Consider the following 19,021-nt stretch of genomic DNA (forward strand, 5'->3'; position numbering starts at 1 on the left):
ACTCAAAAGTAATTCTACAGGGTGGAATTTTCTGACAATTGTACAGACAATAATTGTAATATCGAAACTTCAGATTTTCAGCAATGTTTTCAATTTTAATAAGTGGACTTATACATGCTTTATGCTTATAATTCTTAAAGATCTTGACTTTTCATATTTGATTCATATTTTTAGATTTCAAATTAAGAGGCATACAAAATGAAATTATCATTTTAAAAATATAGTAAAGTATGGCTGGTGATCTTTCGGAGCGCCGTCCTTTTTATGAGATTTAATGGAATCCATGTTGCTCAGATTCAGTTTGCTATTTAGTGTTTTGAAGACTGTTATTTACTCTTTCGGTTTTATTTTTTGGTAATGGTATGTCTTTTTTCAACACAGGTTTTTTAGTTCCCTTTTTTTTTTTTACATACATTTCCCTTATATTGTCATATATACCGTATTTCTTGTTTTTCAAATAGCCAAATAAAACAATTGGCTGTAATATACCGACCTTTCTGTAAACATGTCTTGTGTGAGTATTTCTGAACATCCGAGTGGTATTTATTATCGTCTCCAATTAGGACTAATCGAATGCCTGTTCCAGTCTCTGTAATTTTTTGTATAAATATCATTTAAACAAATTGAAAATTTATATTCTTATATAAGTTTTGAAGTTTGCGGCAAAAACTAAAACATACAATATATCTTTAAGCATTCAGTAAATAATTCAAATCAAGGAAAATCAACTATATTAAAGAAGAGGGACGAATGATACCAGAGGGACAGTCAAACTCATAGATCGAAAACAAACTGACAACGCCATGGCCAAAAATAAAAAGACAAACAGACAAATAATAGTACAGATGACACAACATAGAAAACTAAAGACTAAGCAACACGAACCCCACCAAAAACTTGGGGTGATATCAGGTGCTCCGGAAGGGTAAGCAGATCCTGCTCCACATGTGGCACCCGTCGTGTTGCTTATGTTATTACAAATCCGGTAAATAGTCTAATTCGGTAAGTCACATTCGTGAAAAGGGAAGGATATTGTAGTTACGACATAAGGAACATATCCGATATCATCTGTGAAACGGTTATTCCATAACGGTCAACCAACTCGTGATGGCGTCCGTATATTAAGAGTCCCATGCCCTTAATTCGAAAGACTTCTTTTAATAATAGAATTTTTTGTATTTTCTTGAAATGGTGCTGACGGGTCTATATCTCACAACTTCGAAATAGAAAAAATAATATCATAACATTTTGAAAATCCTTTACTGATATGAAGATTATTTGCAAGGCCAGAATTGTGTAATAACCTGGCAGAGCTATGTTAATGGATATTTTACATAGACTATGTTGAAAAAATGCAATACAGTTATCTCTATTATAATGCAAAACTAACATATATTCAATTTAAGACGTTATTTCATTTCGGTGTAAAAATCACACAAGAGAATTCCGAGAAACATTGTTCTCGACTTTGGAACCTTGTAAATATGACGTCAGCGATACGATTCCGGCGACAAAGGCTACCACCAGATATTTGTTAGCTTTAGAATGACATAATATTTGACGAAGAGGACAATTACATGTGAGTTTTCTGTGTTTTTATTCATTATTGAAAAAACTCACATACATACAAATTCATAAATTCACAATGGCGGCTCCCCTGATTTACCGCTAATAAACTGTGGAATCTACCTTCTAAACTATATGATGTTGGCTAATCAAAATTGTGATCACAAATTAATTGCATAAGAATGAAAGTTACATCAAAAGTAGGATAAATGTAAATTGAATTAACATAAAGATAGATATGAATGAAAATACTTTGTTTTCTAGTTCCCCTCAAAACTGAAAATGTTGAAATTGTATTCGATAAAAAAAAACACACTGGTCATAAAAAAATTAAAAAGCTTTCCAACTTACTATTCACTTCCATTTTTGTCCTCTCACTTATCAACTTTTTCATTAGGTTCTCTACTGCCATGTGAGTAGGCGCACATAAGCCAATACAGCATTTGCCACCACTTCTCTAAAATGTAAACAAAGAGTTGATTAAAAGTGTTCCAAATCTTTGTTGAAGAATATAAATAAAACCATCTAATTCGTTTATTTAAATCATTTAAAGAAATTTAAAAACCTAATACAAATCAGGTACTATCTTGTTACAATATTTATTGTTGTCATGATTCATTGTTTTGGTCTGAATTATCATGTACATTTTTATACTGTCAAAAGAAGCTCAACACATTCTTTTCCATGCCCTCTTTTGTCCTTTGTTAAAATATAATACAATATTTTCCTTTTAAGTATTTTTAGAACGGAACGATTCATTGGTATTGCATTAATATTCTCAGTTCAAAACTTGATAAGTCTCACAAAAAAGGGACAGAAGATGCCAGATAGATATTCAAAACTAAACATTTGGCAAAAAATCGTGAAACGAGGATAAGACAAACAGCAGTCTATAAAACTTCATAGAAGACTAAAGACTTAGCCTCATGGGCCCTATCAAAAACTTGGGGTGATCTCGGGTGCACCATAGGCTGACCAAATCGTAGAGATCAAAAGTAAAACTCAAACATGTGTATCCGAATGAAATAACACTATACCAAATTCAAAAAATAGAAGCTAAAAGAAAAGAGAGAAAGGGGAAATAATCCTCATGAGTCCAATAATAACAGACAACATAATGACAAAAAAGAAAAGCAATAACAATAACAATACATAACACAAAATAGGAAAGATCGAGGTACACGAAACCTCAACAAAAACTGAAGTTGAAGGTAGGTGTTTTGGAAGGGTAAACAATTCTTCTTTTGTGGCACTCGGATTGTAGACGTTGGTTGTAAGGGTTTATTGTGGTTGCCTTCATATAAAAAAAAAACACTATCTAACGTAGTTGCGCCCTAAGCAATTCACATTAATCAAACAATCAAAGCCAAAAATTGAAACCAAATGATGTATAATTTCTTTCATCCTGAGATCACCCCCAGTTTTTGGTGGGGTTATTGTTGCTCAGTCTTTAGTTTTCTATGTTGTGTTTTGTGTACTATTGTTGGTCTGTTGGTCTGTTGGTCTTTTTCTTTTTTAGCCATGGCGTTGTCAGTTTATTTTCGACTTATTAGTTTGAATGTCCCTTTGGTATCTTTCGCCTCTCTTTTTCATAAAAACGTGAGGAGTAATATAACCAAAGAGGACGTAAAAAGAAGAGCCAAGCCCATGCATCTAAGTTCAACTTTGACTGAGGGTGATGGAACCTTAGTCTTAAAATAATTTCTAAATGCATTTACGCAGGATAAAAAAGGTTTCTTATAAATCATGTCAGTACCAAAGCACTGACTGTTTAATAAGCCACAAGGAGTCGTATCTACCCAGTGCTAGTGCTGAAACACAACATAAATGAGTTCCGTCTTTATTTCTGGATTCGCCTTCATAAGAAAGTTTCAAAGCCACAAAACCAAAGCCAAGGATTAATAAGTACTTGAAAATATGAGGAACTATAAGATTAAAAAGGACATAAAAATAAAAGCAAAATCCATCTACGGTCAGTTATGCCTGAAGGGATTAGATCACTAGTTTTAAAATAATTTGTAAATTTATGAAAACAAAATTTAAAAAAAAAGGATTGTCATAGATCATGTCAATTCTGTAGCAATGACTACTGAACTGATGATACCTTCGGGGACTTGCAGTCCACCAACAGGGGTATCTTCATAACGTGCAAATAGCATTTTACTACTAAACTTTTGGCTTTAAATGTAAACTTAGAACTGCAAATCCGACGCAGTAAAAGCTGTTAAGGATTTACTGTGTACAAATCCAACAAGTTCACTCTTGGCAAGTTGCTATCAACCCCTTAAAAGTATTTCTACTGTCGCAGACAAAGTTGGCTAATTGTTATCACCCTCGTTTTGTGTACCCCATTTAGTTATACAGCGCCTATGTATTAATTTGTTTAGCATGTTCAAGCAAGTGGTCTAAACATTCATGATGAAGTTTAGTCAGAAACATGGTAATTTTTTGCATTGATATTTTAACACGCCAACAAAAAGTGCGATCAAAAGATACCAAGAGTCGATTCCAAAATCAAAAGTCGAATAAAACAAACAAATACATGCCCCAAAATGACCAAAAAAAATCAGTCCACAAACACTTCAGTGAAAATTAAATATTTTGCAACACAAACCTCATCAAAATCAGTAACGTAAGTGTAAAAGTTTTATAATTTTATCCAACAAAAATTTAAGTTAGAAATTTCATCTATTACTAAATAGTCTTATCTGCAATTTTGAACTATTTGTTGTAGGACAGAAAACTCACAAAGTAAGTAGTGACAATTGTTTTGTGAAAGGGCTGTTTAAACCCATTACTTTGAAGACATTGTCTTTGTTTTAATACTATCGTCATATTTAAAAAAAAATAGTTTAATATATATATATATATATAAGTGTATTTTGTATGACGGTTGCTTGAACAGACCTGATATATTCCTTTGATAATACCGATAATTGTATCCGTCTTCCCTGTACCAAAAGGTCCTTGTATGATACAGACACGATTTGATGAATTTGTCTTCGTAACCATATCTGCTGCATTTAGAATGGCTGATCTCTGTTTATGGTTAAAATCGTCCTACACAGAATCAGAAAGATCATTATATCAATCGTATATTTTGAATTATTCCGAATGTAAACGCAATTGACTGATTGTTAGAGTGAAAATAATAATAAAAAAATTTTGCACTGACTTAACAAAAAGTACCGTCTAAATGCAAATGTTAGTACTACTGCAGCTAGATTATAAAGAAAACGATTAAAAATTGTTCAGAGAACAGTTAAAGGTCTTTCCACCTCAACTTTCGATGATAAAGGATTAGATTAGAAAACGTTATTAGAAGATGTCACTTCGTGTTCATATGATTGGTGACTTCAAACTGATTCTAAAAATAAAAGGTTTCTAGGTACTTTATCATTATATTAGTGTGCAAATGGCTACTTCCGGTTAAAAAAATGTAATTTCCGGTTGACCCTTTTGAAGGTCATATGTCTACCAACCTAATGCAAAAGACCTTATGGTTTTATAATGAACCGGTATCAATTTTTAGCAAAGGTCAAAATCTAAAACGTCAGATTGACCTTTGACCTTGAGCTCAATTTCAAGGTCATACGTCAGTGATTTCATATCGAAAGACCCTAGGTCATAAAATTGTAAAATTTGGGAGTTTCAGTGATTTCAAATATATAAGGGGGAAAACTCCTATAAAGGGTCACCAAAACACTTCGACTCAATGCGTTGAAGTTGCTCCAATGTGAACAATTATTTGGCAAAAGCATCTTATCATTAACTGTTACGGTTTCTTTGGAATAAAGATAACAAGCAGAGTTCAAAATTTAGAACATGACCTTGAAATAAAAACTCCTCAATCTGACATTTTGATGGTTTTCAGCCTTGCTGATGGATCTAATGATTTTTATTTCATGAAAATGAGTCCGACTGTCATTGATATCATACATTTATAATACAGTTTATTTTTTCTATTTGACAGCTGCCACTGGATAGGAATTAAATCGTATCACAATTGATGCCTGTATAGGAGATACTTTCCCTGAGCTCTCTCGGTTTGTCCTGCAAATTAAGGTTGCTATATTTGAACTTTTGATATTATAACGTCAGTGGCGGATCCAGGGGGAGGGGGGGACCCTCCTTTTTTTTGACGATCAATGCATTTGAATGGGGACATATAGTTGGAATCCCCCCTTTATCCTGGGTAAGGAACCCCCCCACCCTCCTTTTATAAATGGTTGGATCCGCCCCTGAACGTTCATATTTGTTATTTGTAATAAAGGAAACTTATCCTTCAGAACATATTGAAGGCATGGCAAAAAATCACATAATTCAAATGCGGACGATATTACGTCACATTCTTTATCTGTTTTGCTTCTGTTCATAGACATATCAACACACCTACCTTATTCATCAGCATATCAAATTCCTGGTGATTTCGTTTAGCAGAAATATTTGCGTACACATTAATATCGCCTGGTTCTAACACATGAGGGAACAACTTTGTCTCAATCATTGATGATAAACCATTATATAGGACAAGCATATCATTGAGGGAATGGACGAACTGAAAAATTTAAATTTGCTAGGTGAATTACTTCTGTAAAATTTGTTTAACATATTTTTTTGCAGATTTTTAATTTCAATGTTTATTTAATTATAAACAATAAAATAATCAACAGTTAACTCCATAATTTTACTTTAATCTGATATGGCCAAAATTGTTCATAAATGCATAGTACTTTGAACTGTGAGTTTTTAAATTCATATATTTATAAATTGACATAGACAGTTGGTTTTAACGAATCATGATTGCATAGAGCTAATCACTAAATGAATAGACTTATTGGACAAAATGTTCATAGCTTTAAACATGCGATTACGTGATCAACATTAAGCAATTAGTTTGAATTAGAATGATAGCAATGAAACAAATTGAAACAACCTAAGTTTAGCAGAAACTTGAAACATTTAAATACATATAAGTTATTTTCAAACAATTAAAATGTATGTATTTGTTTTACCTCTATAGTGGAATCTTTTATTCTTTCGGCAGGACAAATATCAAAATGTCGAGACTTTAATTGAAGTTTTAATTCCACATCACAGCTCCTTAATGCAGACACTTGATCATCTAAAAATGTATTCATTCATTTTGATTCATGTTATGCAGAAACGTTATGAAATAAAATGTTCCTAGTGGAATCTCATAAGGTACAATCCGCTACCATCTGATACAGTTTTACTGTATAACTCACCAAATGATGACCAAAGCCTTTCTGGTGTGGGTAAGAGAATACAAATCATCATGATGCTCATGCTATCTCGCAATTCAAATATAATACCTTTTAAATTTTTCACTAAAGACAAATTGGAAGTGTAAGATATTCATATATATTCCTCAATATGTATATAAAGAAAGTTAAGACCCGTCAAAGTGATATAATATTAACAGTTAATAATATTACTTAAACCATTTCAATATCATGACAATTTCATTAAACAAACTGTCATTTTTGTTTTCAATAACAGAAATAACAAGACTCTTAATGCTTTTCCTTTCGGTTACTAGATCCTGTTACTTATGATTTACTTAGGTTATACATAGTCCCTTCAATGTCAATTTTGTTTGCCCGTCTAAAATAGTTGGTATAGTATTTCATTTTGTCTTGAATTAAGGTAAGTATTTGCGCATGATTACAGTTTTGTTTTTAATACTGGTGTAACACCACTAATTCGGGCCCGGTCAGAAAGCACATACCAGAAAGTAGTACATATTTAACACAAAATAGTTCCTACACATGGGTGTAACTTTCAAAATATGTAGAATATTTAGGTAATTTTGGTATCAAATGAAAGCTGAATGACTGGTGATCATTGTAAAACATATTTTTACATATAATTTTGAATAATTAAAAAATTGCATGAAATTTTAAAAGGAGGGTACATTTTGCCTGATTGTCTAATCTGAAGTACCTGTTTTGGTGCATCGGAAGTTCCGATAACCAGTTCTCTCTTATACCTCATTTAAGGTATGTGGACTTTTTTCAGTACAAGACACCATAAAGTGTTGCTTTGCCATGCAATGATTGACATTTTATTTGAACTTAAAACAAAACAGCTGTGCCTGCTTGAAATTGAGGAATTTAAAATAAAAAGCAATGGGGCCATGAACTAGTGGTATACTTCCTATTGGAACTTACCGTCATTAGAGTTAGTTATTATACCTGTCAAGTTTCTTGTTGATGGTTTGTCACTTATTTTCTCTATGTAACACAGCGAAGCCTTACATTTACCATCATCTATCGTAGTGTTTAATATAAGAAGATCGCCTTTGTTGAAGACATTGTCTTTGACTAAAACGATAACGGATCACCTTTGTTACATTTTGTTAAAAATTAACAGAACTAATAAAAATTATGATAAACAAATATAATGATATACGTTCGGTTAGTTACAAGGCTAAGGGATATTTATTTAGAAAACTATTACGTCTTATGGTTAGTGAAGAGACATTGCCAATCTTCAAGTGTATTAAAGTTCATCACTTAATGAACCATCAATTTACGATACCAGGAGTAATATAACGCATGTTCCACGTGGAAAAATCTCTGCTGACGCTTCAAGTCTTTAGTTTATCATAAATTTTTGGTGGGGTCCGTGTTGTTCAATCTTTAGCATTTTGTATACTGTTTTGCTGAATAATGTCTGTATATACATCTTTTTTTCACATTTATTGTTTTTCCTTTTTCATTTTTATAAGCACTCATGAAAGTGCGTTAAAATGTTATACACGTTGTAATGTAATTGCCAGAAAAGATCATTTTAGAAAAATTTTTCAAAACGACAATATGGACAAAGAATTGTACAAAAGTAGTTAATAACAACCAACCATGTTACTTGGTAACAATTGCGAGATATTGTCTTCTATAAAATCTACTTTGTAATTGTTTCATCATGTTTTCATATTGTTTGAGTGATCTTGTTCACAAGATTTTTTTTGTATCTTTTCATGCGTTTACTCTATTTGTTGTACATCAAATTTTCATTCTACAGGAAGAAGTGGTTTAGCGCTTTAGACTAAATATCTTATATTCATAACATAAAAGACAATTGAATGAATTAGTTAAAAGTCGTCTTCACAGCATGTTCATCTTACCTGTGAAATAAGCATATTTGAATATACCAAACTTAGTGTCCTCTTGCCTACAATACACGCATTTCTGTTTGGGTCTATTTCCTTTGAGACTTTGCCATGTTTGAAGACACTATAATAAGAAAAATGATTATACTGACATTTCTTTAACTATGTACAAAATCGATGGCTAAAATCTTTGTGTTTTTGCATTTACTAAGTACAATATGAATATATTAAAGAGAAGGACATTTGTTCGTCACAGCAGTCAATGATGAAAGGAAAGTTGATAAATAAAAAAAAAACATTTGACATAAAAAATATTTTCTTCTTACTGATTCCCATGTTTCCAACAGCAGATGTGGGAACAATGTATTGAAGTAATCCTGATGGCTGTCATATGCTGATAAGAGATGACTTACGCCTTCAGAAATATCTGGCGGTGTCTTCTTAAATATTTCTGGAAAAAAAAATATCGGCAAGTTTAGATGTTTGATTAAACAGTGATAACACTAGTATTTCTTATTTTCAGGATCAAAGCCGATGGATAATATGGAAGTGCTTTATTTTGCATTTTAAAGTTTGAATTCAAACAATGAACAAACATAAGTGCAAAGCAAGAACTAAAATTGTACCAAACAAGAAGAAAACTAATTGTTTTAAAATCCATAAGCAAATAAAATGTAAAACCCTCCAATTTGAATACGGTATGCAGTATCTATCAATCCTTTATATAGTCGTATCGTGATCCTATGTTTAATCCAGTTTTGAGCTTTTTCGTTTTATATCTATCATGATAAGTAATATTTAGTTATGATGCATTCAAAATTAACAAACAGAACAGTACTGGTTGGATCATATAAGTTTCATATTTATGTAAAAAGGTTATACACATATATATTCTACCACGTATCGCATAATGTACAATTATTCACTACTCGAAACAGGTAAAATTTTAAAACATGCAGCATAGTGAACGTTTATTCAAAATGTAACTGCCAAGAGTGGAGAAAGTTTTATCCAACGTTATTGAGTGATAAAGTCTGATATATTTAATCTTCAGACAATATTAAGGCAAACATTCACATAATTTTTAATGATGTGCAAACATGTGCAATTTATACGTCTTAAGACATGGTTTACTTTGACGTCACAATAGCAAATATTGAAGACAGCGAGAACAGTTGAATTATGACAAATGCTTACCGTACTCATCAAACCACACAGGTTTCCAATTCAGGACCTTTTCCAAAAAATATTTATGATTCGAGAAAACGTTGCTTGATCGCTCTTTACTTCTTTTATTTAAGGACCCTGCAGCTCCATTTGATAGTGAAGATATTTCGCTTTTGCTACCTCTTGGATTGGTTTTCTCTTTTGTCATTCCGGCTTTTCGTAGTTTGTCTACGTTACGTTCCTTTCCCAATATATTGTCCTTACATTCCGCATGTGTACAAGGTATTTTCGTAGTGTCTTGGTCTTTAGATATTAAAGGAACTGGAGAAGAATCATCCAACATTTTAATAGAACAATTCACTTTCGAGATCGAACCAGATGTGTGTTCTTCGGCATTTTTTTGTTCTATTTCCAAGTTATAACTGTCATAGGATTTTTTTACAGGTAATATTGTTACATAGTCGTTACTTAAATCATATTCTTCACCATACATACCAAATTCATTTGTTGTATCCATCACGTCACAATTTTGAAAACTGCATGACATTTTGCCAGTTTTGATGTTATCACAATTAATATGGCTCTTTTGTCTTTCAACATCAGGTAACATTTCACATTGTGTTGTCACACTAAAAGTGTTTTCCTTTGTTTTGTAATCGATATCAACAACAACTTCAACTGTTGTGTTGTGATTTGTCAATACTGTGTCGTCTTCATTCCAACCTTTAAAATTAATCTGAAAGCCGTTTGTTCCTGGAAACTCATTCAAACTTTCTCTGTTTTCAACTTTTAAGGGAACAACACTAGAAAAAAGACTTAGGGAAGAAGATGAACTTAAATCATTGTGATGTTCAGATTGAATTTCTTTCTTCAACTCTGGCAATACATTGTTTTCGCGTTGCCTACAATTATTTTCTCTTGATTTCTTTAAGGATTTTTTAGGACTCGTCAAAATTGGTAAATTATCGTTAGTTTCGTTGTCGCTTGTTTTTATTTTGAAGTCTATTCTATCCAAAGACTTTTTCATGGTGGTCTTCTTTGAACTACTATTTCGATCGTCTATCTGATTAGTTTTTGTTATAATTTCTATGTCTTTATCTAATTCTTTTTTGATTTTTTTCGCTTCAAATGTATATTCAGAATAACTTCTCTGTATTTTCCTTTTAGAACCTGGCAAAACATGAGTATGAACTTTTTTATTGTTTTCATCTATTGCTATGCTTGTTATGTCTTTAGTATTCTCTTCATTAACCTTATTAATTGCCGACACTCTGTTCCCATTTGTTATAGCTTGTAACTCTTCATAATTTGCATTACCATCCGAGTGCGCTGGTAGACATGTGGTGACTTTGACTGATGAACAGAATCCATCTGTATTTCTTATTGCATCCCTCCCTGAATGATTAAGATTCCCTGAATGAACGTACAATTAAACAAATAATTTACTTCTTACAGGTAACAATGTCAAAAATAAACATCAGTACGACGCACCGTGTACACTATTCTTTATAAAAGTGGGCTACGTGTATCATTCCGCAGTTCTATCTAAATATAAAGGTAGACTAGGCAGAAATATAAAAGACAAATATTTGAATGAAAATATAAAGAATTACATGATCTAATAAAAAGTGAGACTTGGTGTCCATTAGCAGTAGAAATGACGCAGTGTTTACAAAACTCATCAGGTAAACAAGGCGTATAAAGCTGCACGCCAACGCACGCTTTTTCAATTAAAAACTTATGGATGACACTTGAATCAAAAGTTTTGAGGCATTTTCAAATACAAAGGTGGAGAGCCTTGAACACAAAATGTTACAAAAAGTTGTGCTTAATCTGGTTAATTATAAGCCATCTGTGCATCGGAAAAGGTAACACACAGTGCTTATACCGATTAAAGCGTTAACAGATAATGACTCCATCAGTGATAATTCATGTCAGCACACAAGTACGGGCTGCTGCCTAAGCATAGAAAAATACTTGTGCTGAAAGCCAGAGGCATGAAAAAAGGTATTAATGCCAGAGTGACTTAGTTAAAAGTAAAATAGCAAAAATACCGAACTCCAAGGAAAATTCAACACGGAGAGTCCATTTCCAAATTGCAAAATCAATTGGGATTTATAGCTAATTTGAAAAGAACCAATAAATTAAGAAATTCGGACATTATCATGATAAAACAATTTAGGATTGCAACCGTATATACTCAACATCATTAAGATTTTCAAGCTTTACAGCATGGTAATATTTTAATTCCTAAACGGTACTTACCTTTTGTATAAATGCATTTCGTTCCCGAAGGTTCATACTTTATTTCCTCTTCAACAACAGCTATATCTGTATGTTTTTCGCTGAAATTAATAAAAGATGGATAATTTCATCGTTTCATAATCGCAGTTGATTCTAGATTTTTCTTGGACGAAATTAATAAATGACATGAACAATTCTTAGAGTTAATCTTTTCCAGCACATTAAAACATATACTTTGTTTATATATGCAATATTTAAAGTAGCTTAACACCACAATTTCAATGGTACGCTTTCGAAAACCTAAAAGTTATTAATGCAAATTAGTATGATTTTTTGTAACTTCTACATCTATTTTCAACTTATTTCTGCCCTGAATTACAATGTTTCCTCGATTCATCTATACATTATCCTCCTACAGTTTTACATTCCTGCTATTGTTCACTTAATTTTCAATATCATACATTGCCCTTTGAGTTTTCCGTCTGTCACATTTACCTTTGGTTTCTATTTTTTTGTATACTCTTTGCTTTTCCAGGTTTTATATCGCCCTCTGTATTTCGTATAGCTTACACTGCTATTGAGTTTTTTTCTTGTTTAATTTCTGCATATGCATTTCACCTCAGGGGACTGTTTCAATCCTTTTGTGGTGTGATGAACAACTGAGAAATCCAGTATCCCATCCTTTTCATATATTTTGAATAACAAAAATACCTACTCTATCATACATTTTTTGACAAAAATACACCTATAGATTTCACGACAATGCTATTTCAAGGACATTGTTTCCTATGTTTTATATTGTTCTCTGTATGAGGCTAATGAAGCTGTTACCAGGGCTCAATTGCTTACTATCTTGGTCATATATTAATTGCTGGATGCCTAGATTTTTTCCTGCATTACTGTCCCTTTGTATCTTATCTTTCTTATCTTTCTTGTTTTACATTGTCCTCGAGTGTTCCAATGTAAGACATTGACTTCTGGATTTTCTGTAACATACTTTGTCTTGTGGGATTCCTATGTACTAAATGTCTGTTTTTCTCATTTCTTACATTATCATCTGGATTTCACTTTTTTGTATTGTCCTCTGTAATTCAGATATATTACAACATGTACAATATTCTATGGGTTTCCAATTTTTATACCATGATCTGTCTTTAACATATCTTGCACTGTCATCTTTCTGTATTCCATTTAGTACTCTCTCAGTCTTAAACGTATCTTAAAGTGTCATCTGGATTTGTCATTGTATACTGTCCTCTTAATTTGCCATGACTTACAATATTCTTGAAGCTTTCCATTTCTTACATCTTCCTTTCACATACCTTACACTGTCATACTAATGTACCTTGTTAAGTCTCCAAAAAAAAAATTGGAGACTTATTGGTTTTGCTCAGCTCTTATTATTTTCTTCTTCTTCTTCATCATCTTCTTCTTCCGCCGATTGTTCACATTTGAACTTGCCCACAGCAGTTCCCCAAAACTAGTCAGATTTACTTAAGGTTCCACATTATGGTAGACTAACATGTCAAGTGGTGCAATCAGTGTTTTGTTTGTGCATTGGGGTCTATAAAGGGGTACTTTGAGGGGCCAAAAGAAGGGAGGGGTTTACTTTATTACTATCATTCTTCTATTTTCAATTGATTATTACTTGAAAACAGTAAGTGATAGACACATTGGGTCTTCAGTAATGACCATGGGAACATATGGCCTACTTAAGTCAAAAGGTCAATGGTCACTTATAACCTTGACCCTTGACCATCACCATTTTATTTTTCAATTACACAAGATATTAAAAAAAAGAGAAATGAATGAATAATAGGGGGAACTTTAGGGGGTTTATACTTATGGGGGCTTTGTTTGGGGGACTTCGTAACAGCATCCTGTTACAATCATTTCATGTTTTACATGGTCTTCTAGATTTCCAGTGTTTACATTGTCCTCTAAAATACCAGAGCTCTACATTGTCCTCCTGAATTTCTATGATTTATATTGTCCTGTAGATTTTCCTGTGTTTTTCACACCTAGGTTTCCCTAATTCAATTTTTTTTTTATTTTACATTTATTACATTGTCCTCAGTAGATTGTTACCAAGGTTTCCCGTGTTTTATATGGACTTCCGGATTTCCTGCATTTTCTAATATATACTAACTGATCTAAATCTCCTATGTCCTCTACATTTTCCATTCATATTATGCTCTGAATTTTAAAAGTCACTTCTTTTGTACATGGTTTGGCATTTTTTAGATGATGTTTTAATGCATATATTAGCTATCTTAACTTGCATAAAGACTTAAATCTCTGTACTTTTATAATAAACACTTATATTACTGGAAATAAAGCATTTAATCTTAAACAGATTGTGTAAATGTATATTACCGTATATGTCTTTTACAGTTCGCTTTAGTTGTAAAAGATTTCTGGCATCTTCGACATACATAATTCCGTTCCCCTTTATGAGTTCTGTAATAAGTTTACAACAGTTTATGAAATATAAAAAAAATCATGAATTTAGATAATGATTGCCTCCCGTTTAATCTCCCATATCGAACATAGGTCTTCTGTCGATAAATCTGATTGTATTTAATGTTAATTTTTTTTAAATATATTTATACTTAATTCAGGTTCAGAAATAAACATATAAGATGCAAAAGAAATAAAGAATTAATTAGATCAACCTTATTCCATCACATCATCTTTTGAACTCAAAGAATTTTTTCCGAGCCTGAAAATGAAAGGTTTTATATTTTTTACATATTCATAAAACTGAAATCTGGTATATTTTCTATCGAATATTGAAATTTGATGAGATGACTTTTTTTTTAAATTTCTGTGTAAAGTAATGCAGTATTTATGATAGTACATAACCCCCTCACTCTCAATAATGTTAGTCTGGAAGTTTCAGCTTTAATTTTCAGTTGTGTCTAGTCTTCCGATGCATGTGTCTTTTTGAATAACAATGATCTAGCTTTTATCTTTTTTTGGCAGATGTTTAGGCAGTCTATCGTCAGATTAATTTCGATAACTAATTTTGTCTATTAAGACAACTTCTTCGTCATATGTTTCTGTATATCAAAAAATCCCAACCAACCGTATTGTCGTTTTTGGAAACCTAAACAGAGGAAATGTATTTGCACTCACCTGATATGTCTATCACTGTTAGTCTTTGTAGGAAAGCACTTTTCGCAGAAGGTACACTTGAACGAGTATTCTTTGTCGTGCTTCTTTTTGTGTTTTATCAAATGTTCTTCTTCCTTGCTTGAAAATTTGCATTCGTTGCATTTGAATTTATTTTTCGATTTTTTTAAACCTACAAATACAAAAGCAAAATCAAAAGCTTTGGTTTCAACATCTATTCAAATTACGTCTGTTTACCAACAAGATATACAGTTGAGTTAAAAGAATTTAACCTGACAATTTCTGTCAAATTTGCAACCTTCAGTTGTACGCATTTATTTCTATCCCGCTACACGTGTACACTTTTTGAGTAGCATTTGCAATGAATTATTTTATCATTATTCTAATGGCTTCTATAACGTTGTAGCGTTTTAACGCATTCCTGGTTGTCAGGTTTGAGCGTTCCTAAAGAAGACTATTCCAGACGCACGAAATCTATAAATCAATTATATGTTTGTCTGTGTTTTTTTCTTTTAATGTATATTTTTCTTTATAATGTTTGATAATATTTTGTGACACTCATGTTCACCTAAATGCATTTTATAAATATGTCACTGAATTAAACAGGATGAGATTTTTTTAGCAGTATTTCAAGAAATAATTTTGCTAAGTTCATGGGTATTATTTGTTATTGACTCTTTTGCAATTCGATTGGATGACGTCATTATTGTTTTCTATATGTATACCTGTTGAAAACGTTTATTATGTCAGAACTTGAAATATTATGAAAAAAATGATTGTTTATATAGACAGGGATTAAGAAATTAATAAAAATATAATACTTTCTTTTGTCAATTAATAATTAAAGTTATAATATGCCTTTTCTGTCCACATTCGATACTATATGTACAAGTCAAAATATACTCTTGATTTACTATATAGATATGATAAAAACAATTTGCATTTCTTTTTACACACACGTGACAAGCAATAAAATTGATCGTTTAATCGGATACTGAACGAGTTCGTATATCAATGAAACAAAGGGTATGATTGGTTCGATTTGCCAGTTCCATCTTATTGTAAACGATTGTGTAATACAGAAAGTGTTTACCGTATTAGAATAGCGTTTAAATCATTTGAAAAGGTAAATAATTATTTTGAAGATAAACATTGAAATGTATTTTAGGCACTTCTACACACGGTAAAAAATACTGTGTTCTTTTCAGAAAATAGCATTTTCCGTCTTATAAAAATGTTTTCATTTTTTTAAGAAGCATTGCTAATAGAGTCATTGAAATTTCAATAGAGGCATGGACTACATGAAGTTTTTATGAATTTTTACATTAAATTAAGAATTAATTTAGATTGAGAGGAGTATGAAAATAAAGAGTTACTGTAAAAATAATGACAAAAAATATTACTTCTATAAGTTATTTTAAACATCATTGAAATAATAAATAATTAGAATTATATAAAGAACATGCAATTGTTTTGGGTTGCAAATTATATCACTTTAAGTCTCGATTAGATCACATGTTTCCATCTATTTAAGGAATGTGTCATGTTTTTATTTCCTTGTTCAATACAGTGGTCATACTGTTGCACTGCGCAGCAGGTTTTTTATCATTGTATTTTAGTTTAGCGATATTTTGTCTAGATTGGCGCCAAGGGAAGCGACGTGTGCAAGTTTACCTGGTTGAACCCTACAAAATGTTGTGACTGTACCAATTCAGATTGTCTGGATCATGTGTTATTTGTCTTTGTTTGCATGTCTGTATTTTCTTCGGATGAGTCATGTGTTGATGATTGATATAATCCATTGTGCTATCCAGTATTTTCAATGTTTTTAATGATTTCTCTCATCTTTTTATGTATTATCTTAGTGCAAACTCTCAAAAAAGAAGTTAATTGACATTTAAGTCATGGTGTTCTATTTGTAGAACTTGTCTTCATGAAAACATCCAAAAACGCAAAAAAAATGCTAGAAGACGTTTTGTCCATCTTGTACTATTGATCATTATTGTTGTTCACAGTTTCTGACTATCTTTCATGTCTATAATAGTGTTCAAGATATCAGGTAAAGACACTAAAGTTGGTCCAAAAATCATCTTTTTAGGACAATGATACTTATCAGGAGTGGTTTGGCGTTTTCAATAGTTCGACATTTATGGAGATTTTTATGTTTGCTTGTAATAATTGCTGTATACAGTTTCGGCTTCTCTATCATATTTTACCCAAAATAAAGAAAAAAGGGATATAATTAAGATTTTAGGGGCGACAACTCCTACAGACAGTTGTTTGACATCTTTAGTAAAATTGACTTACTTGTAAATCTTGTAATAATGATCCTTTTTGCTTAAGAAGGCCATAAAGGTTTTGTCATTCTATTATGATTTACAGGCATTTTTAACTTGAGACTCCAAGAACTATTCTAGTTAGGTTTAATGCCGAGTTGCCAAGTTGTTTCAAATACAAAGAATTGCGAAGAATGATGTAACAGACGACGATGGACACCAAGTAGAGGGTAAGTTAAGCGAAAAAGATGGAAAAACAAACAACAGTCAACACAACGCTACAAAACTAGAGATCAACAAGAACCCACCAAACCAAACCGGGGGTTAACGCATGCTCTACTTGATGTCGGACGGGTACTCCTGTTTAGATATTTTGATGAATGATATCTGGCGATAAGATAGTATAACGGAATAAACAAATTTATAAAACACATTAAAATCATATTTCATGACCAAAATGTACCAGTTTGAAAACAAAAGATTGACAGTAACAACATAAAGAGATAGTACTGACGTTGCAACATAAAATATCATAAAAATACAACACAGAAAAGGATATATAGCAACATTTACAAGACCCCATTTATTCATAGGTTGAATGCAGGTGTTTTTATTGGTAGGCATTTCCTGTACCACTAGTAGCACCTGTCATGTTTGTCATGACAAGTAAAATTTGAGGGATAAGTTGCATTCAATGCTGTCATTAATTCATGACAAATATAAATTCCAACGTATGATGACGTTACTAAAAGTTTCTAAGATATGATATCAACTTAACCATTAAGCATCCTTTGTTCAAGTTCACCTAGTTCAACTAGCAGATATCAACGCCATATACAGCTGTTTGAATGTGTTACATAATATGCAAGGGACAATTGTGCAATTATGGTCATTTTTTATCGTAAAGGTTAATTCCAAATCGACTTTCACAGTTGTTTTATTGATGTAAATCGAGCTATATACTATTTAATTGACTCCGTAGTCTCGGGCTCAACACGTAAGAGATGAGATCAAAACAATTCGAGTTATCTATTGAGTTGGAATCATTCTATAGCGGATAGGAGGCTAAATGATGCTTGCTTCTTTCGTTCTTCCTCGGATATTCCTGTGTGAAGTTAGCCTCATACAAATATACGAACAAGTCCGTGTGAAGAGTGGTACAGCTTGATCTAATTTCAACGTCGAGTGTCTATTTACGAAGACGTCCACCAAAATAGATACATAACAAGATATATGTTATACTTCACTAATAATTAGAAATAACACAAACTTACAGATTGAAAAGACATAGCTTACCTTTTGTTGGTTCTGTGTCGTTACTGGTTTTGTGAAAATCATGTAGATCACCGAAGACACTTTCGGTATCTGAAATCAACTCATATTCCGGAGGATTCCATTCCATCATTCAAACAAATCTGAAATAAAATCATATCAATTTCAATTTTGGATGATATTTCTTATTATTTGGGTGGTCTCACATTTAAATCATTGTACTTCA

General features: G+C 31.9%; 2 protein-coding genes across 7 annotated transcripts in view; one reads left to right on the top strand and one right to left on the bottom strand.

The window, feature by feature from the left end:
• LOC127724635 (E3 ubiquitin-protein ligase rnf213-alpha-like) overlaps positions 1–19,021 on the top strand; it is a 1,011,139-nt gene that overhangs the window by 697,948 nt on the left and 294,170 nt on the right. The window lies entirely within an intron of this gene.
• LOC127724643 (probable helicase senataxin) overlaps positions 1–19,021 on the bottom strand; it is a 40,364-nt gene that overhangs the window by 11,500 nt on the left and 9,843 nt on the right. Inside the window, exons 2-14 of the mRNA XM_052231668.1 lie at positions 18,820–18,938; positions 15,251–15,419; positions 14,489–14,572; positions 12,134–12,213; positions 9,899–11,281; positions 9,028–9,152; positions 8,717–8,825; positions 7,785–7,913; positions 6,582–6,691; positions 5,963–6,124; positions 4,474–4,626; positions 1,918–2,023; positions 494–589 (exon numbers count right to left, since the gene is read on the bottom strand). Of these exons, the coding sequence (XP_052087628.1) occupies positions 494–589; positions 1,918–2,023; positions 4,474–4,626; positions 5,963–6,124; positions 6,582–6,691; positions 7,785–7,913; positions 8,717–8,825; positions 9,028–9,152; positions 9,899–11,281; positions 12,134–12,213; positions 14,489–14,572; positions 15,251–15,419; positions 18,820–18,928 (2,815 nt within the window). The 5' untranslated portion in view covers positions 18,929–18,938. The remainder of the gene's footprint in view (positions 1–493; positions 590–1,917; positions 2,024–4,473; positions 4,627–5,962; positions 6,125–6,581; positions 6,692–7,784; positions 7,914–8,716; positions 8,826–9,027; positions 9,153–9,898; positions 11,282–12,133; positions 12,214–14,488; positions 14,573–15,250; positions 15,420–18,819; positions 18,939–19,021) is intronic.

The sequence above is a fragment of the Mytilus californianus genome, unplaced genomic scaffold (assembly GCF_021869535.1).
Source record: "Mytilus californianus isolate M0D057914Y unplaced genomic scaffold, xbMytCali1.0.p SCAF_14, whole genome shotgun sequence".
NCBI lineage: Eukaryota > Metazoa > Mollusca > Bivalvia > Mytilida > Mytilidae > Mytilus > Mytilus californianus.